A 20720-nucleotide genomic window follows, 5' to 3' on the forward strand; every position below is an offset into this window, starting at 1 on the left:
TCGGTGGCCAATTATGATCATCTCTTTGAGAAATAACAAGTCCAGGAAACTTTTCCTATAATACATCAGTTTGTAGTAGAAAGAAAGGAAAAATCGCCTGGGCATAACTCTTTTGCCTTACGCGACGATTCATTCATAGCTCAAACAACGTTAAGGTACTTTGTTTCAAAAAATAAAACAATTGAAACATAATAAAATATATTAGGATCTTCAAAATAAGCGAGCTTATGTTTATGTACATGATGTTATGCTTACTACAAAAAAAATTTTTATAATATATTCATCTTGGGTATATTCATCTTAAGTAGCTAAAAATTAATTCACCCAACTATGGAACAACTTCCTTTTCACCTAATTGGAGGGAATATTCCTCATCTGCCTCACAGCTGCAACATTTCTTGCTGAATAACCTGAACTTTGAGACTGATATTGATCCGCTGGAATCTTCAATAGTATCGAAAGTTGTTGCAGATTTTCCGAAAGGGTTAGACCTAAATCTTGCATGACGTTACTCAGATAACCTACGAAAAATAGACAGAATAAAATTTCACCAGTTGAAACCTCCAATAAGCATTTTACATACCAATATCATGGGACAGTTGTCTACTAGCAGGATAGTTCAATTCGCAGATACACAATATTTTATCGGAAAACGCTTGACAAGTACCCTTTGCCACAAGTTTGAGAAAAACGGTTGCCAAAGCTCCTTCTGTATCATCTGTAATGCTGTATTCTTCGTTTATAGCTCTAAGGACATAGGCCAATGAAGGGTTCTCTCTAAATAGAAAGGGCTCCAAATGTTGAGGAAGAGTCATCAGGTATTGGCCAATCTAGAAGAGATAAAGCTGGTAACTGCTTCACTCAAAATTATCTACAGATAAATTAATTAAGAGATTATAGAATTTTAAAAAAAATGAAAATTAACTTCAAAGTAACTATTCTATATTATTATTCTATTTTGCTAGGCCTCTGTGAGACCTCTTAGAAACTTGTCTCTAGAGCTTGTAAAGGGTGTTTTTTTAGAGCTATAGAACTTTAAATTGCAATAAAACAACGATGGATTATTCGATTGACATGAATTTTATTTATCCGCAAGATAATCTTCTGGCATTACATTTTAAATATGATTTCTGGCATATGACCGCCACGGCTGGCTCGGATGTAGTCCAATCTGGACGTCCAATTTTCGATGACTTTTTCCAACATTTGTGGCCGTATATCGGCAATAACACGGCGAATGTTGTCTTCCAAATGGTCAAGGGTTTGTGGCTTATCCGCATAGACCAATGACTTTACATAACCCCACAGAAAGTAGGCTAGCGGTGTTAAATCACAAGATCTTGGAGACCAATTCACAGGTCCAAAACGTGAAATCAGGCGGTCACCAAACGTGTCTTTCAATAAATCGATTGTGGCACGAGCTGTGTAACATGTTGCGCCGTCTTGTTGGAACCACAGCTCCTGGACATCATGGTTGTTCAATTCAGAAATGAAAAAGTTAGTTATCATGGCTCTATACCGATCACCATTAACTATAACGTTCTGGCCATCATCGTTTTTGAAGAAGTACGGACCAATGATTCCACCAGCCGATAAAGCGCACCAAACAGTCAGTTTTTCTGGATGTAACGGTGTTTCAACATACACTTGAGGATTAGCTTCACTCCAAATGCGGCAGTTTTGTTTGTTGACGTAGCCATTCAACCAGAAGTGCGCTTCATCGCTAAACAAAATAAAAGGGACGTAGTGCGCATACGTATTCCGCACAGAACCATTATTTTCGAAATGAAATTGCACTATTTGCAAGCGTTGTTCAGGCGTGAGTCTATTCATGATGAATTGCCAAACCAAACTGAGAATAAATCACTTGACAGCTGTTGAATCGGTCGCCATCTTGAACAGTAATGCCAACTTAAAGTTATATACCTCGAAAAAAAACACCCGTAACAAGTTACGAGAACCGGTTGTGTTGTATATAGGCATTTTTACTGTATCCATACATCACTTAATGAACAGCACTGTTAGTTTTTTACCCAACAACAAATGGTAACAAACAACTTTCTTGCCTGGGGTTTGAACTTTACAAATCATCTTGAGAACTCACTTCAGTAATATATTCCTGGGGTGATAAACTATAGTCTGGCATGTCGGAGGAGTGGAAGGTGGAATTGGCAAACTGGGCCCAAGTCTTGGCGGACTGCACCACGCTGAGTTGACTGGAAATAGGTGACAGCACTACTTGGTAGGTTGTGTCGTGGATGTCGGAACACAGACTGACGAACTCGTTGGTGACGTGATCCAACAAAGACAATTTGGTACCCTCGGTGACGCATTTCACCAAGGATTCTATCTCTCTGCGATCATCTTTGTTGAGAATCAAGTACTTGAACTCCACATCGTCGAATTTTCTGTTGAGATCTCCCAAAACCGTTTCCGTCAACTCCTTCTCGAACTCCTTCACCTTTCAATATCAGTGACAGTTAGGTTAGGTTGGGTTATGTCACAAATAGTGTATGTGTTATAATGGATTGATGTTATATATTATATGTTTAGATCTTGCACCTTTGATGTAACGTACTTAAAAAACAGTTTGGCAAAAATGTTTACCGTTCTATAATTAAACATACCTTCAACATGACATCACCAGAGATCTGCAGTAGAGAGAAGCAAAGCTGCAGAGTGGTCCAATCCTCAACGTTCTTCTTGTTTCTCTCAATTTGTCTAAGCGCCACTCTAAAGTGGTCTACATAATTAGAAAAGAAGGCCCTGAGTGCGATCAGTAGCCCGCAGTAACCGCAGTTCTCTGTAATATCTGCGCAACGATATTTGGATTCTCTTGCTATGTCCATAACCGAGGTTACGCTCAATCCCAGATTCTGAATAGTGTCCGATAGCTCTTCCTGCATGAAATTGATACCGGACAATTTCTTCAGCAGATAAGCCTGCTCGTAGGCTGCATACTTGTTAACGTAAACAATAAAAGGGTTGCAGACAGTTTGGAATAGAATAAGAAGTTTTGCCGAATCCACTTTTCCTACAAATGTATCAGATTTGAAATAGAAAATTCCAAAAAATGTATTCTACAATTGGATAAAGATTATTTAAAGTAAGACAACGCTATTTAAATCAGATTTGAACTACTCGTGGACTCAAGGAGAATGAATAAATAGTAGCACAGATATCCGAACCTTCATTGTATATGTTTCGTCAATATTTGATGAATTTTTGGATAGTACCGCAGCCCCTTCCTAGATGGTGCTAACTAATGTCAAATAAGATTTAAATGACATTGTCTCACTAGCTAACCTTTATACAATCCTTCTACATACCTTGTGTAGTTTGCTTAACAACGTTGTTCAGATTGTTACAAAACTGGAACATTGTTTGCTTGATTTCCTGCAGCATTGCCAACTTATCTCCAACTTGCTTAAGTGAGGCATCGATGCATTCATTGAAGCTTGGATCCATAGATGTCAGCACGTCTACATATATTTCTATCAAAAAGTCGGTAGATGATTGATTTTTGAACACCTGGTTGAACCATTTAGTCTGAGTATGCCAGTTTGATATGAGGAGATCGTAGAAACCATGCATCCATTGAGTAACAGTATCATCTTGATCCTTTTCAAGGCTGGCTCGCCACTTCTTGAGCAACACCTCTTTTTGGCATTTGTGGTAATATTTCATGAGCTGCGGTAATCTTTCCATTGACATGAATATTTCTGTATATATCTTGGCATTATCTGAGTAACAAAAATACATTGAAACATACTTTTTAACAATTATTTAAAATACAGACCAGTACTGTTTGATGTAAATGCTTGCACTATCAATGGACTAGCTATTGCTTCTAACCGATTCTTTAAACCTTCCAACTGCATTTTGCGAACTTCGTAATCACTTACATTCACCAGCAACTTCAATGATTGCTGCATTCCTAAGATCTTCCTTGAAATTTGTTCTATATTCTTAGTATCGAACACATCTTCCAAATCATTAACTGAAATGATTAAATTGTATAAATCTTTCAATAGCAGAAATTATAGTACCTAGTATGTCCCAATTATCACTCTCATGAATTCCCTGTTTTGCAATTTCTAATTTATTTTTCATATCATCTAACTTCTCGATAGTGTTGATTGATTTTCCAGTTTCATTTTCAATTCTGGTGATTTCTTCTTGCACAATACTCATCTTCAATCGAAGAGCTTCAGCTTCTTCTTGAAGTTGTTTAGTGTTTCTTATTATTTTGGGTAATGAGGAGAGAACCTCTTGACTTGTTTCCTCCAAGGACTTATTTACTTGCTGGACATATAGTTGCAATTTCATAACGAGAGACATTGTATAATTCTAAAATCAAATTAAGACGTATGCTTGATTGTTTTCATCAAGAATTCAAGATCACCTCTTTCTTATCCTGTTTTTCTCCTTCTTCGAGTATTTTGTTTACCCAGGCTTTGGTATCGAAATCATCTTCCGAAAACACTGTTATATCCTTAAAAAATTCAATACTCTAAATCTTGTTAGATACTTTGCGGTAACCTACCATCTTTTCCGGAGGCTAAGATGCTTTCCAGTTAATGTTTGAATTCCTAGTGGCAATTTTGTTAACTCAATTCGGTAAACCCTCAATTCTTCTGAAATATTAGGGATCCTGAACTGAAGAATTCCTGCTTACGAATAAAAAAATCAAAATATTTATATATTTGAATTATGAGATTCTTGAACTACTTTTTGTATTTCTGACATTCGTACAACTAAAATTCATATTTTAATGACTGTAAACAATCATAAAGGAAAAAAAATTCCACAAAAGATTCAATTAAAATTTCAGTAATGAAATATATTGATTAAAAAGGAAATATCTTTCAATAGTACAATATATAAATTGGTAGTTCTAATGAACTATTTCATTGGTTATGTTATCATGAATCATTTTTAAAAATACATAACAAATAACAAATCATCCTTTATTATCATTTCTCATCATAATTTTTAAAATGGTTCTTATTTCTACAGACAATTTACCGGATTTCTTCAAAGATGAAAAAAGGAGAAACGTGTTATATGCTCCGTTGAGATCAAAAACTGCAAACCCTAATGATTGGAATTTCAAAATAACATCTTGGAAACAGCTTATTAATTTATATTGTTCTTCAAATAAAACTTACTATTTCTCATTAGAATCTTTGAAAGTTGCGTTTCATGATAATGGAAGAACGCCAAGCTGCTTAGAAGAAGTATTGCAGAATATGTCTCTGAATAAAGAGATCGAACCCTTGGCAGTATTTATGGAAAAGAAGCCAAAAACATGGGCAGCATGGGCTACTAAATCACTTATTTCTACACCATTGACTTGGTCTCTCAATAAGATGAAGAATATAATTTTATCCCCTGAATTGAGTAAACTGGAGTATGCTGCTTTAAATATCATACATCAAGAAGCTGATTTACTTCTGAATGAATTATCTTCCAATCATAAAAATGAAATCTTAACTTTAGAAGAAATTATGAAAGAAAAAAATTTAGAGATAAACAAGCAAAAGGATGTTGAAATTTTGATTTTAAGCTTGTACAATAGAAATAAAGTTGATATACTAGAGACCCAAACAGGTTCACTTAGGCCTGAAAATTTATTAATTAAAGTATGTGATCCTAATCATTTTGAGCCTATATCAGAGGTGGATTTAGGTATTCGTACCCTAAAAGCCAACGAAAAAGCCCTAGAGAAAAATATTGAGTTCCTAACAGATAGTGCTAATAAATGCAGAGAAGAAGCAAAATCCCACCTAGTCAGAGGTCAGAAGCAATTGGTAAATATGTCACAAATGTTTGACTAAATTTGAATATATTGTCTTGTAGGCCAAAGCAAGTTTAAAGAAGAAACATGAAATTGAAAAGCGGATTGATAAAAAAACTGAAACACTTTGTAATATTAATATTTTATGGAATAAGTTACATGATGCGACTCTTGGTGAGGAAGTTTTAGATTCTTATAAAAATGCTGTGAAGGCATTTGAGGGAACCTTAAAGAAAGGCATGAATACTGATGCTATAGATGATACAATGGTGAAAGTAGCAGAGGTAGAGTAAAAACTGAAGTTATTCTTTTAATAGTAGTTAATCCAGTAGAAAAAATAATCGATTTTTTCTAAAGTTTAACCTCACAATAGTTGAAGTACCATAAGTAATGTTCATCTTGTTTTAGATGTTGGAAATCCAATCGGATATGGAAAATGCTCTAGGAAGACCAGTGATAGATGTAGACGAAGACCTTGAGAAGGAATTAGAGGATTTGCTCGCAGAAGATAAATTTAATGATGAAAATAAGGGGAGTCCTGGCCAGGACAGTGATGAGAGTTTAATCAAAGCCATGGAAAAAATGGAATTAAACTTACCAAGTGTGCCTTCTTCGCCTATTAGCATTGGTGATTTGAGTCAAAACATGAGTTCTCAAGTGAACTGAATTTCAGTTCAACGTGTTCTTTGTTAATTTTTTTACTCAATATTTTATACCTGAATTATCAGATATTTTTACACACTTTTGATCAATATTGTTTGTTGCTATTCAGTCATTTGTTAAATTTTGTTTTATATAAGAGATTCATTGGGAGATTAAGGTGATATTAATAATAAAAAATCTTTATTTCACCAGAAATCTCAAGTAGTCATAGTGAATAATCTTAATGTTCTGGGTCGCTACTATATTGTGATGCCATGTTTTTAATAAAAAAGTATTTTCTTTACAAACAAGAGATTTTCTGATTTGGAACAATCCTTTAAAATATTGAAACCAATTTGGAGTAGGTATTTGACAGATTTTCCAAATCCCCTCAAATTAATTGAGCATAAAGCATTTTCCAATAAAAAGTTTCAAAAAAAAAAACGAGTATATTTTGAGAAATAAAATTTTTCTACCGCTTTCACTATTTCCGGCTGAGAAGGTGCTTCACGACAACCTAAAAGAGCTTTAGTTTTGCTAACTGTGACTGCAAACTTTTCACTATTTTTGTAGTCAATTTTGATTATTTATTTCAACAATTTCAGTGTGTTGTTGAAGCATGTAGTGTTCCATTTTTATGATGAGAGCTTCAAAAGCGACATTTGCTGGATAGCGTGTTACCCAAAATGAAACCTCTTATTGGAAAAATCTATACAGGGTGTCCCGAGAAGAATGCGACAAACGGATACAATGAATGTAGGACTAGTATCAAGAAGTTCCAATCGCCCGAGTGCCTTGGTTTGGGATATACAGGGTGATGTTCGTCTCATGAGTGAAATTTCACAGTTGAATAACTCTTTAACTAATTAAATGAATAATTTCAAATTTTGAAGTTTTATCACCCTTTACTAGCGCCTTCCTTCAATATTTTTCAAATCAAGTAAATCAGATCCGGACTAGGAAAATTTCAGGCTTTTCCTATTTTCGTGAATATTGGATCACCCTGTACGTGAACATTATGATTCTTTTTCCTAACCACAAAGAATTAATTCATATTAAAAATTCAAAATCTTTGTTTGGCAAGGTCATACAGGGTGATCAATAAACATTCCCTTAAGAGTGAATTTTTTTTGTTCAATAACTCTCCAATTATGAAATCAAATAAATCAGATCCGTACTAGGAAAATTTTAGACTTTTTCTATTTTCATGCATATTGGATCACCCTATATGTATCATGATTTTTTTTCGTGTTCATAACCACAAAGATTTGATTTATAAAATAAAAATTCATTCATGGTATCCGTTTGTCGCATTCTTTCTGAGGCACCCTGTATAAATAACCATTATAACGGGTGTTTTTTTCGAGGTATATAACTGGCATTACTGTTCAAGATGGCGATCGATTTATTCTCAATTTGGTTTGGCAATTCATCATGAATAGACTCACGCCTGAACAACGCTTGCAAATAGTGCAATTTTATTTCGAAATTGATTCTGTGCGGAATACGTTTCGCGCACTACGTCCATTTTAGTTTGTTTAGCGATGAAGCGCACTTCTGGTTGAATGGCTACGTCAACAAACAAAACTGCCGCAATTGGAGTGAAGCTAATCCTCAAGTGTATGTCGAAACACCGTTACATCCAGAAAAACTAACTGTTTGGTGCGCTTTATGGGCTGGTGGAATCATTGGTCCGTACTTCTTCAAAAACGATGATGGCCAGAACGTTACAGTCAATGGTGATCGGTATAGAGCCATGATTACTAACTTTTTCATTCCTGAATTGAACAACCATGATGTCCAGGAGCTGTGGTTCCAACAAGACGGCGCAACATGTCTCACAGCTTGTGCCACAATCGATTTATTGAAAGACACGTTTTGGACCTATGAATTGGCCTCCAATATCTTGTGATTTAACACCGCTAGACTACTTTCTGTGGGGCTATGTAAAGTCATTGGTCTATGCGGATAAGCCACAAACCCTTAACCATTTGAAAGACAACATTCGCAGTGTTATTGCCGATATACGGCCACAAATGTTGGAAAAAGTCATCGAAAATTGGACGTCCAGATTGGACTACATCCGAGCCAGCCGTGGCGGTCATATGCCAGAAATCATATTTAAAATGTAATGCCACAAGATTATCTTGCGAATAAATAAAATTCATGTCAATCGAATAATCCATCGTTGTTTTATTGCAATTTAAAGTTCTATAGCTCTAAAAAAACACCCTTTACTTGAATATGGTAGAAAGGTGTTTTTGTGGAGAAACTAAGCATCTTTTAAAAGCGAATTTTTTATATTCAAAACTGCACAAACGTGGTTGCAACATTTCTTTTCCAATCTAGGAACACTGCAACCACCAAAACAATTTCAAAGTAAAAACCCTCGAAATAACAAAAATAAAAAAAAAAAAAAACAGAGTTTCCACAGGTTGTAATAAGTACAATATCTACAAACAATTTTTAATTTCAAATCATCTGAGTTGACATACATTTCCATTTGACATGATACAAAAAACCATTTAACGTATATATATACACACTGGTTGGCAAACTGTCAAGAACGCCCAAAAAACAACAGTTACAGAGCGTTCGAACGTCCACTTTTTCTTCATAATGGAAACATATGTTCGTAACTCCAAGTATATAAATAGAATAAAAAATACTAACAATTAGAACAAAGCTATCCACCGATAAGATTTGCCGCAACTTATCCAACGCCCTGTAACTGAAAACGAACGAAAAGCACTTATTGTTCGGGGTAAAAGTCAAGTTTCAAGTGCCCCGTAAGCCTTAATTGCACCTGAAAAATAACTATTCTCAATATATTATAAGGGGGCACTTGACATCCGACCTAGCACCTTGAGTCGCATAAAGTACTTCAGTTCTTGGGAGTCCTTGATCAAGTCGAGACAAACTGTTTTCGCAATTATCCCTGATTCGTTTTAACAACTTTAACGTTCCAGCACAGAACAATATCGATAAATCTACCACGAATACGGAAACTGCTTCGATTGGAATGAATTAAATGTAGATAAGGGGGAGCCGAGTACCATATACAATCTTTTTAAAATTCGAAAATTTGACCGTTAAATTATTTGTATGTAAACTGTAACTTATACGTTTCAACCTGTTCTTGATGTATCAACCGGTCTAAGTTTTTTTTTTTTTTAGATGCCGCCTTAGAAGTTTAATAATCGTCTACATCGAAAAGTTCACCATTCTCTTCATCGTCTAACTGCAAACTTTGGAAGTCTACCTTATACCTTAGCAAACCTGAAAGAGAAAACAGAATTAATTACTAATAAAAATTCTAAAGATGTGCTTTGTTACAATTCAAATATAATATTTTTTCCAAAAACTATATACAAACTAAAGATCAAGAATTATCAATACTCAAATGGACTAAAAAGATTTTTAGAAAATCACGCTTTGTATAAATTTATTAGGTGTCATGAAGTTTACAACTATTTCATGATATAAAATTAGTATGATCCCTACGATAAAGTGTAACAAGAGTGTTCAAAATAAATTTATATATACAGGGTGATTCACCGGGATGGCCTATTAGACGTTTATGGAAAACTAATCATAATTTTGAGCTGAAAATTTGCATATCGGGGTTTGAGACAATGATCTTTCTCCCTAAAATATTTTCGGATCTCTACAACTTCCGGTTACACCGGAAACACACTACAACTTCCTTATTTCAAATGGCACACCCAGTATATTATTTCATCATTAGATAGCTTTTTTGATGGCAATTTCGACAATATGCCATACTTGGGTAAAAATTCAACGGTTCATGAGTTATTGGGTTTCTTATGAAAAAAAATATGGTGATGAGGACTCACATTTTTTTGAACATTTCAGCAAAAAAAGCGTTTTCCAAACATTTTTTTTTCTTTTTCGATTCCGCAAATACGTAGTATTATAAGACTGTTTGCGGTTTGGGCCAAAAATGTACAGGGTGTTTATAAGAGGATCATGAACTTAGACAACTCAAATTCATCAAAACTCAAGATTTTCAAATTAGAACCTATATTTTTTATTATTTCAGTCGATACTACGTCCAAAAATAGTGGGGGTTACTTAAGCAAACCCTATACCTAAAATGAATACTTCAAGAGTTATCGAGGAAGAACTTTAAATGAGGAAAAACCGCTTTTTATAACTGTGTGGAGTAGTCTGCGATTTCCGAAAAACACAGAAAGAAACTAAAATTCGATGTTTTCTTAACTAAATTTGACATATCAAGAATTGTAATGAATTATTCGTAATTGAAAATTGTATTGGTTTATGGATTTCTCAACAATCCCAAAGAAAAATTAATTAATTAGTTATCCAAACATCGAATTTTAGTTTCTTTCTGTGTTTTCCGGCAGTAACAGACAGTTATTAACACAGTTATAAACAGCGGTTTTTCCTCATTTGAAGTTCTTCTCCGATAACTCTTGAAGTATTCATTTTAGGTATAGGGTTTGCTTAAGTAACCCCCACTATTTTTGTACGTAGAATCGACTGAAATAATAAAAAATATAGGTTCTTATTTGAAAATCTTGAGTTTTGATGAATTTGAGTTGTCCAAGTTCATGATCCTCTTATAAACACCCTGTACATTTTTGGTCCAAGCCGAAAACAATACTACGTATTTGCGGAATCGAAAAAGAAAAAAATTTTTTCGAAAAATCCTTGCGAGTCCTCATCGCCACCATTTTTTTCTTAAGAAACCCAATAACTCATGAACCGTTGAATTTTTACCCAAGGTATGGCATATTGACAAAATTGCCATCAAAAAAGCTATGTAATGATGCAATAATATACTGGGTGTGGCATTTGAAATAAGGAAGTAGTAGTCTGTTTCCGGTATAACCGGAAGTTGTAGAGATCTGAAAATATTTTAGGGAGAAAGATCATTGTCTCAAACCCCAATATGCAAATTTTCAGCTCAACGTTTTCCATAAACGGCTAATAGGCCATCCCGGTGAATCACCCTGTATATATTTGACAAATTTTTAAGTGATGTTCATTGAACGAATAAAAAAGGTATTTTCGATTCGCATAAAAAAATATATAAAATAATCGGCGATAAAAAAATAGAAATAAAAAAAAGAACGTGAATTGGAAGAATAAACAATTGAGGGCAATATACTAAACTGTTTGTTTCTATTATTTACTCTACAGTTTTCTTTTGTGAATATAATTTTGATTCGAACAATAAACTTATTATTTCATTGTTCTTTCATAAAAGTCCTCTAACATCCTCTATGAGAATGTCAAAAAATAAGGCTATATTTATTATAGTGTCAAATAGCCTATTTGAAGTATAGATTATTCAAAACAGAGAAAATACAATTTGAAAATGAATTGATTATTTCTGATGAAATAAATGAAATGGAGGTCAACAAAATTTCATATTACAAGAAATAGAAAAGATTATAGGTGAAGAATATTTGACTTAACAAAATATCACCAATATTTAAATCGAAATACAAAAATAAAAAAAATTGAATTGAAAAAAATGTCGAAGTTGAAAATAAAATTCTTCTCAAACGAAAATAATTAATTAAAAAATTAAAGGTGAATTTCTATCTTTTTCAACACTACTTCAGGATTTGAACAATTAACACCGATACCACAATAAGACTAATTCCATTACATTCCACACCAAAACACTGCAATATATCCATTTACTTGAAAAAAAAATAAAATTAAAAAACTAATACCCCCCAACTAACTTCGAAAATAAAAAAAACAAAACCAATTAAAAAATCGAAAGACATCGAAAAGCAAACTACAAGAACACAACATCTATCATACAATGTGTACCTTTTTTTTAATAGAATTAAACCTCTAGGATGCATGTGGACCTTTTTAATAGTCGTCAAGGTCAACATCATCCAGAGGCTCATCTGCCTGTAGAGATTGGAAATCAACTTTGTAGCGTAGAATACCTTTAGCATTTTTATCCGAGCGGCACAAATGGGACAAACAGGATTAGTGTTAGTAAGTTTGAAGATGAAAATACTCCAAAAACAAAATATTAAGGGTTGTTAGTTTATTTGTTAATATGAAGTGAGTTGGACCAAGAACTCAACCCTTTGGGAAACCACAAGTATAGCAGATTACGAGCCGATTTCATAATCCATTTCTAGTCACCTTCGGTAAAAATACCTCTTGAAAAAATGTTATGGACTTTTTGTTAATCATCTCACATTATTTTTATGGTTTTCTGTCGATTTATTAGTGGACAAACTGATGTTATTGTGCGCACACTAGACTAACACTCTGAACATCTTTTGTGAATAATTTGGATCATTTTAATGAGTTTTTGCCCTTTATAACTTCTTAGTGAAAAATTTGACAGTATAATGACAACGAAACATAACCCTGAAGTTCATCTTGATCACGTTTGTTTTATTTTTTTTATTTTCTAATTTGATAAGGAAATACACAGCAAATGTTTGTTGCGCTTAAAATATTGTTGAGGGAATTTTAGAGCAGATTATGAAATTGGTCGTACACTGAAAGAAATGTATTCCGAAATATTTTTGAATTTTACAATTTAAATGTAGGATTACTTACCACCAATTCCTCCAAACCCTCTAACGAATTGAGAACCTTCTTGAGATTTGTCTGTGATTATTTCTAATGTAGCACCAAAGTTCTTATAGTTATTGGCCAGCCATTCAAGTAGAGGTTGACATTCAACTAATTCTAATTCTACACCACTCTGAAAAAGAAAATTTAAATGTACACCAACTGTTTTCAGCGATATCTAGTGGACCTAAAAAACTTTATCTTAATAAGAAATTCAAGTTTTTTCTCTGCGGCACTTAACCTTTAAAAAATTACCTATCATGATGTCTAATGTCAGTTAATATGACAGAAATTGGGCTTGCCATGTTGGTAATGAATTCTATGGTTTCAGGAGTTATCAGCGTTTCAAGAAAATGTCCTACCTTCCTTATTTTTTTAATAAAACTTTTTTGTCAAATTTTCCTATATTCTTATATAGTTATTCAGCTAATTATAGATGGTTTGAAAAATTTAACAACCGACTTACTTCTTTGTCTGTGAAGTGGGACTTGTCCTTTTCTTGCTCCGGCGTCAGATGGAGGATGGTCTCACTTCCTGTGGTGTGATTCTTCAGAACGTAACGCTGAATGTCAAGATTCTCCCAGCAGATCAATGTTTCGACCGCGCCCAGCTCAAGACCTCTCAGCGTATCCTCTACACCGAAACAATACTTGCCCGTGTCCTGGCTGATCTCGTCGAAATACCTACCGATCAGCTTCTTTTCTTGGATGAATTTGACATTCTGAAGGGATTCAGCGGCCAACTCAATGGCCTGGTTGAATCCATTTTCACCACCGTAAGACACATCGACCAGTTTGATTATTTTTACTTGTAACCTCTGAAATCATTGGTCATAGAATTTTAGCATTTAATACTCTATAACATGAATAATGTCAGTTTTCATTTAATATAAATGTCAAAATTTTGAAGCTATTCATTTTCTTTACCGATTTGTTTTATTATTTTTATATTCTCTGGTTATGATAGAAAGGAAGACTGTTTTTTTTTTATGATTTCAGATAATCTTGATGAAAAAATCGAAATATTCAACTACATTCTAAAAATGAGATTTGCTAAAGAAATTGTAAGATAAACTGTAATCTGAAGTACTTAAAAATATGTTAGTGAGGTTAGCAAACTTTAGTTTCCTTAGTTCATTGAGAAATTGAGAATATTTATAATATGTTCTTTTTTTAAATACAACACTTGATGTGATGATTAGAGTTTGAAGAGCCTACTTACCGGATCAAACATGTCGGATTGCGACAATTCAGTTTTAAAGTCAGCGCTACCAGCCAAAATGAGACCCGCTATGTTGGGTTTGTCGTTGGTGATGAACAGTTGGGTGGCTACTTCAGCCACTTTCCTAACATAATTGTGTCGTTTTTCCATACGTAAACGAGCAAAACGCAATGCAGACTGACCTCCTCTACCGTGCTTTTTCGGAAGGTCAACGGTGAACTTGTGCAATACCTCCCTAGTGTTACCTATGAATAATTAGTCTCATAAGACTTAATTTGAGAATGAGTTTAGAATACTAACCTTGCAATGTTCCAAATAATGCACCGTTACCATCCATAACAATGAAACCAAATTTGTTATCATCGGCTAACAAAGCTGTCAAGGCTTCAGTATGAAATTTATTGTCGCACAAATAGAGGGAAGTGTTTATTGGTTTGAATGGTTCAAAATCAATATTCACCTTCTTTTCTTTGCCCTCATCAGTTACTATAGTCCCGCAATAGATAACCAATCCATTTGGAGGCACTGGAAAGGTCAATATAAATAGTAAGTTTCTTACGGCCCCTCCTAAATCACTATTTGATCTACTTAGTGAGTGAGTTCTTTTGAGATAAAAAGTGAAAAGGCGTAAACGAATACTTCTAGATACTAACCCTTTGTATAAAGTTTCAAACGATGCTGTACTGAAGTAATTGCACCTAACACAGACAACCTGTTCACTCTAGACTTAATATTCGAGGCTGTACCAAACTCATCTGCTAACATTTTACTAATACGTGATATTTGATCCTTGGGTGGAATGATGAGAGAAATCATACTCGTGCCATTTCTACAAAAAATACGTGGTAAAGGCATATGTTTGTGAAAAGTTCAGTAGGTTCACGCACCCCCTTGCTAGTTCCAAACTCTTTATAAGCTTCTTTATTTTCCATATTTCAACGTTGCGATCAGCTGAAGTCTCTTCGTTTGACATGTTTAATTAGTTTTTATTGGTATAGCTTTGTGTAATTAATATAAACGTGTACCAAGTTGAGGTTTTTGACTTACAAATGGCGCGACCCTGTCAAAAGAGAACTTGTGCTGATGTCAACCTGTCACACAAATCCAGGCAAAGAAAGAGCGAGATATATCTGGTATGGTGCAGTACCAAACCAGCTGAAACCAGAAAATTGTACCTCAGGCAGCCTCAGAAATACCCAGTTCTTGTCTATAAAATAATAAAACCAACTTTTATTACTGACCTTAAATCAGTATCAGAGGGAAAGTGAAATTTTCATTAAAAAAGAAAGAATGATGATTAAAAATTAGGGACAGAAGAAAATGGTCATCTCCACTAGAGGTCATAAAAATTCGAATTATACGAATTCATTCGATTCGAAGGGAAACCATGAAGATTTTCATAGGATAAATTTTTCTGGAAAATTTATTACATAGGTAAGATTATTTGGAGTATGAAAAGTGAAAACTTTATGACGTTGACAGTTATCTTTGAAAGGAAGTCATAGAAATTTCTACTTGTAGAACCAAAAAACCTAGAAAGTACTTATTAGAAATGTTCAACTTCACATATTAGGCAATTTTCTAATTAATTTTCATAAAAATGGAAAGGAAAACGGGTGCAGTACAAATTCAAGGAACAAAATATGTTTCTCAAAGTTCGCAAATGTTGGTGTCTTCTGGAATGCCTGCTCTAGATGAAATTTTAGGTAATATTTTACCTTGCAGGTTATAATTTACTAGCGAAAAATCCAATTAGATTATTTGTTTTGTTAATTTTCTTTATTCAAATACGACATTTTTTGAGATTAAAAAAAATATTGTTTTTAGATGTAATTATAGTTGGATGAATTCTTTAGCTGATTATGATTAATTTTTCAGGAGGGGGTTTACCAGTAGGAACTGTAGCTCTAATTGGTAAGTTTCTCTTCGCTTTCTATCTATAATAAAAATATGAAAAATTGCGGAATCTGAATTCGATTTAATTTTTTCAAATTCATCTAACAAGTTGTGCAATGATAAAGTTAGTGAAGTCAGCTGTGATCGAGATTCCCCAAAAAGTTATTCTCTTTAATTGATGGTTATATTGACTCATTATTTAATATTGCAGTTACTTGATTGTTCCAAAATTTTATTTTCAGATTTTTTATATAGTCCGTCATCAGATTTTTCATCATTGAATTATTTTTATGATATGGAAAAGATAATAGTAATCCCTGTATGTAAATAAGTATTTTTCAAATTAATCATAACTATTTTCTTACTGGATAAAATAACAAGAAAAATTGTTTAATTATTTCTTATCTTGCATGACTCAGCTCAATAATCAAAAACTTGCATTGTTCTAGAATGCAGCTCTTTTGTTATAATATTTTCGAAGATATCACCATATAGTTTACTGAAAGAAGTACATTCAAAGATTACCTTTTGTTTTCTATAATGAACACCAAATTTTTACATTTCAGGTGAACATATAATTATTTGAAGAAACATCATTCAATATTTAATCTAATCTTATCTTAACATTCATTCATTATTTTTTGCAGAAGAAGATTTGTATGGGGCATATGCCAAAGTTATGCTTAAATATTTTGTTGCGGAAGGAGTTGTTAGTAACCATTCGATATTTTTAGCTAGCCAAGATGAAAGTCCACATGAAGTGGTGAGTATTTATATACTGTTAAGTTAGGAGATAGAAAAGATTTTTTTTTGTGAAAATTCGATACCTCTGAATTAATCTGAAATATTTTTCTGGAATTTCGTTTTTGAATGAGGCTCATTGACAAAATGGGATATCCAAATATTCTGCTGTATAGCTTTTATATAGGAAGAAATGAGTTATTCTGATCTCAACAATAGGACAGTATTTTATCTTTTAAAAATTGTTGACTCCAACAAAAAATTGATTTTATCTGAAAAAGACAAATTTGATTACAGAATGTTCTTTCGTTTACCGACAATTTAATACTCGTAACTAATTTAGAACAATCTTATCTTTCTGCTGCATCATGTATTTATTCAATATTTATTAGACCTTAATGTTTCATTCAATAAAAACAAAATTCATTTGGCCATGCAATCAGTTCCTCTTCAAAACTTGCAGATTGTCGGTACTCGAGTATCTTGAATACTTGTTTAATTATGTATTTTCAGATTAGGGAACTACCTGCTGTGATCCAATTTGACCAAGAACACACAGAAACATTCTGCAAACCAAAACCATCAGAAACCAAAATGAAAATAGCCTTTAGGTACGAGAATCTACCAACACAAGAGGATGAGGACAAACATATCGAATTAGGGCACTTTTATGACTTGACGAAGAGAATGTCTTTAACGGACATTGAAAACACAGATATTCATTATTGGAACGGATATAGAGTTGAAAATTGTGAGTAAATGCAGTTTGAAGATTTCCTATTCATATAATGGGTTTTCTAATAGGAATGATACAATTTAAAACGTTATAATGGCAACACTGTGTATTTTTTTTGACAGTTCTTATGTCAGTTGTGTTCTGTAGGTTATGTCATTCAATATACATACTTCAACAAAGTTTAGAACTTGTTTTACCAGAATCATTGATCACTAATGAATAATGAGAGAAATTCAAGAATCGAAATCATTAAATAATTTGAGTGGGTTTGTCAGCTTCCCATCGTAACCAATTTAGTTGACCCCTTTGTATTTCCAGGTGTCAGTGCTTTCTCGAATCCAGCCTACCATGACCTGTTGCGCCAGATCAAAACGAAGATAAAAGAGGATAAATATTTTCTAAAAGATAATCCGCCCAAAAAATCAATATTACGAATAGCCCTGCATTCGTTAGGATCGCCGCTTTGGTTACCAAGTAAAAATTCCCTACATTCCCTGGATTACAGTAGAGATTTGGACATGTTTATATTCTGTTTAAGGGCCTTGGTTAGGTCAGCTTTAGCTGTGGCTGTGATCACTATTCCGTCTCATCTTTATAGAGAGGTAGGTGTTTCTTTGATTATTTTTATTTAGTAAGTATTTTTTTTGCTGGATTAACAATTCAAAACAATTTTTATTCAACACAAAAGTAAATCCCTAATACTTAATAATATTTGGCCATTTATCAATAATTATTATTTGGTTATTTATCGGCAATAATGAGAATCCTTTCTAAAGGGTAATTTTTTTAGAGCTATAGAACTTTAAATTGCAATAAAACGATGGATTATTCGATTGACATGAATTTTATTTATCCGCAAGATAATCTTGTGGCATTACATTTTAAATATCATTTCTGGCATATGACCGCCACGGCTGGCTCGGATGTAGTCCAATCTGGACGTCCAATTTTCGATGACTTTTTCCAACATTTGTGACCGTATATCGGCAATAACACGGCGAATGTTGTCTTCCAAATGGTCAAGGGTTTGTGGCTTATCCGCATAGACCAATGACTTTACATAGCCCCACAAAAAGTAGTCTAGCGGTGTTAAATCACAAGATCTTGGAGGCCAATTCACAGGTCCAAAATGTGAAATTAGGCGGTCACCAAACGTGTCTTTCAATAAATCGATTGTGGCACGAGCTGTGTGACATGTTGCGCCGTCTTGTTGGAACCACAGCTACTGGACATCATGGTTGTTCAATTCAGGAATGAAAAAGTTAGTAATCATGGCTCTATACCGATCACCATTGACTGTAACGTTCTGGCCATCATCGTTTTTGAAGAAGTACGGACCAATGATTCCACCAGCTCATAAAGCGCACCAAACAGTCAGTTTTTCTGGATGTAACGGTGTTTCGACATACACTTGAGGATTCGCTTCACTCCAAATGCGGCAGTTTTGTTTGTTGACGTAGCCATTCAACCAGAAGTGCGCTTCATCGCTAAACAAAATAAAATGGACGTAGTGCGCGATACGTATTCCGCACAGAACCATTATTTTCGAAATAAAATTGCACTATTTGCAAGCGTTTTTCAGGCGTGAGTCTATTCATGATGAATTGCCAAACCAAACTGAGAATAAATCACTTGACAGCTGTTAAATCGGTAGCCATCTTGAACAGTAATGCCAACTTAAAGTTATATACCTCGAAAAAAAACACCCTATATATAAATATACAGAGTTTTCATATAAGAGGTGTCTTCAATTGTCAATTTTGACAAAACAAAATAGCCTTTGTTTCAGTCGATAGAGCTCTCAAAAAGATTATTTCAGTAATAGTTGAGTATTCATTACTTAATTTTTTTCAGCATGCACTAGAAAGATGCATACACTCAAGCGACATATCTATGAGGCTTCAATCGTTCGCTGGTACAGAATTGGAGACCAACAAAGTTTTATCAGAGTATCACGGTTTCTTTCAACTAACAAAATTAGCACCAATAAATTCGTTCGCATCTAAACACCCTGGTTCGTTAGAATATGTATTCAAATTGAGGAGGAAGAAGTTCGTCGTTGAGAAATTACACTTGCCGCCAGACCTAGAGGACAGTGCTAGTGATAGTAAAAAAGAAAAATTTGCAACAGCAGGTTGCCACGGGACGAACAGACAACTGCTGGATTTCTAGGAATGAAGAAGATGAAACAATTAGAGATTCTATTTATTACCAGAGATCTTATTGAGCCGAATTATTTTTTTTATGAATGTGATAACTTATTAACTGTGTTTTATTCTATTACGATATGTTCTCGAGAAATTGTGATTAAGAGTCTAGTAGACATCAAGAGTTGATTGTTATTATAGAATTTATGATGACTGCCAAAAAAGTATATGAACATAGAAAGGAGGTAATTTCGTGAATAAAAGATTGGAAATAATATAGTGTTTGATTTATGACTTAACAGATGAAATGATGAATGAAATGGAAATTTTACGTTCAATGACATACGAAAACGGATTCTTAGGCCCTCAAATAACGCGGAAAATATGTTTCTGGCCTAATGCAGAACCAGTAACAATCGAATTATGTCAGTTTTTCCTAAAAATATCAAAAATTTGAATCAGTGAGCAATTTGGCTATACCTAGGCCATCTACCCCCATTTTACTGAACTAATTATTCCCGCGGCCAAATACGTATAGATTCCTGTGATATTTTCCCCTCACCAATAACGGGTTCGAGCTACCCTTCCTAGATGACACCAGTGAGTTCTAGAAGAAAATGCAATTTGAAAAATTCCACTAAGAGAGTTTATGATCGGATCTACTTCAAAATTTAATATAAAGAGGAGATCTCTCTGGAACTATAATGAAATGTTTGAATTGAATAGGAAAATTTTTCGAATAGCGAGAGAGAGAAACTAAATAATTCATTGATCATGTTAATCAAATGGCTATCGACCGCAGTCTCCCAGCCAATTTTTCGAATATTTTTTCGCAAAAATAAATTTTTTATTCAGATCGACTTCAAAATTTGATGTTATGAAGAATTTTGTATGCTGAATTCCAATTCGCAATCAGTTCCTCCCAAGAATACCC

General features: G+C 33.8%; 4 protein-coding genes across 4 annotated transcripts; 2 read left to right on the top strand and 2 right to left on the bottom strand.

Moving 5' to 3' along the window:
- Positions 1–185: 185 nt before the first annotated feature.
- Positions 186–4708, bottom strand: LOC123671585 (conserved oligomeric Golgi complex subunit 7). The gene is made up of 9 exons (XM_045605510.1): positions 4547–4708; positions 4406–4495; positions 4050–4350; positions 3800–4000; positions 3330–3743; positions 2628–3034; positions 2105–2461; positions 584–830; positions 186–521 (listed from the first exon to the last, which is right to left on the bottom strand). Exons 1-9 carry the CDS (start codon positions 4547–4549, stop codon positions 352–354), a joined length of 2190 nt encoding a protein of 729 aa, XP_045461466.1. The 5' UTR covers positions 4550–4708; the 3' UTR covers positions 186–351.
- Positions 4709–4934: 226 nt separating this feature from the next.
- LOC123671587 (charged multivesicular body protein 7) lies at positions 4935–6742 on the top strand. Its single transcript, XM_045605512.1, has 3 exons — positions 4935–5813; positions 5863–6084; positions 6209–6742. The coding sequence occupies exons 1-3, from the start codon at positions 5001–5003 to the stop codon at positions 6464–6466; spliced, it is 1293 nt and encodes a 430-aa protein (XP_045461468.1). The 5' UTR covers positions 4935–5000; the 3' UTR covers positions 6467–6742.
- Positions 6743–8896: 2154 nt separating this feature from the next.
- On the bottom strand, positions 8897–15369 carry LOC123671586 (eukaryotic peptide chain release factor subunit 1). Its single transcript, XM_045605511.1, has 7 exons — positions 15154–15369; positions 14920–15095; positions 14567–14791; positions 14267–14511; positions 13512–13862; positions 13031–13178; positions 8897–9721 (listed from the first exon to the last, which is right to left on the bottom strand). The coding sequence occupies exons 1-7, from the start codon at positions 15237–15239 to the stop codon at positions 9636–9638; spliced, it is 1317 nt and encodes a 438-aa protein (XP_045461467.1). The 5' UTR covers positions 15240–15369; the 3' UTR covers positions 8897–9635.
- Positions 15370–15787: 418 nt separating this feature from the next.
- On the top strand, positions 15788–20061 carry LOC123671588 (putative elongator complex protein 4). Its single transcript, XM_045605513.1, has 6 exons — positions 15788–15972; positions 16145–16180; positions 16810–16925; positions 17417–17654; positions 17958–18241; positions 19494–20061. Exons 1-6 carry the CDS (start codon positions 15867–15869, stop codon positions 19809–19811), a joined length of 1098 nt encoding a protein of 365 aa, XP_045461469.1. The 5' UTR covers positions 15788–15866; the 3' UTR covers positions 19812–20061.
- Positions 20062–20720: the final 659 nt, after the last annotated feature.

Source organism: Harmonia axyridis, chromosome 1, assembly GCF_914767665.1.
Source record: "Harmonia axyridis chromosome 1, icHarAxyr1.1, whole genome shotgun sequence".
NCBI classification, from domain to species: Eukaryota; Metazoa; Arthropoda; class Insecta; order Coleoptera; family Coccinellidae; genus Harmonia; species Harmonia axyridis.

Coding starts and splice junctions, on each gene's coding strand:
- LOC123671588 (XM_045605513.1), top strand. CDS start 15,867: ATGGAAAGGAAAACGGGTGCAGTACAAATTCAAGGAACAAAATATGTT. Junction 16,181..16,809: donor AGGAACTGTAGCTCTAATTG/GTAAGTTTCTCT, acceptor TATTTTTTGCAG/AAGAAGATTTGTATGGGGCA. Junction 17,655..17,957: donor CGGATATAGAGTTGAAAATT/GTGAGTAAATGC, acceptor TTGTATTTCCAG/GTGTCAGTGCTTTCTCGAAT.
- LOC123671587 (XM_045605512.1), top strand. CDS start 5,001: ATGGTTCTTATTTCTACAGACAATTTACCGGATTTCTTCAAAGATGAA. Junction 5,814..5,862: donor TCAGAGGTCAGAAGCAATTG/GTAAATATGTCA, acceptor ATTGTCTTGTAG/GCCAAAGCAAGTTTAAAGAA. Junction 6,085..6,208: donor CAATGGTGAAAGTAGCAGAG/GTAGAGTAAAAA, acceptor ATCTTGTTTTAG/ATGTTGGAAATCCAATCGGA.
- LOC123671585 (XM_045605510.1), bottom strand. Junction 4,001..4,049: donor TGATAATTGGGACATACTAG/GTACTATAATTT, acceptor TAATCATTTCAG/TTAATGATTTGGAAGATGTG. Junction 3,035..3,329: donor TGTTAAGCAAACTACACAAG/GTATGTAGAAGG, acceptor ATACATTTGTAG/GAAAAGTGGATTCGGCAAAA.
- LOC123671586 (XM_045605511.1), bottom strand. CDS start 15,239: ATGTCAAACGAAGAGACTTCAGCTGATCGCAACGTTGAAATATGGAAA. Junction 15,096..15,153: donor AGTTTGGAACTAGCAAGGGG/GTGCGTGAACCT, acceptor TATTTTTTGTAG/AAATGGCACGAGTATGATTT. Junction 13,863..14,266: donor AATCCGACATGTTTGATCCG/GTAAGTAGGCTC, acceptor CAATGATTTCAG/AGGTTACAAGTAAAAATAAT.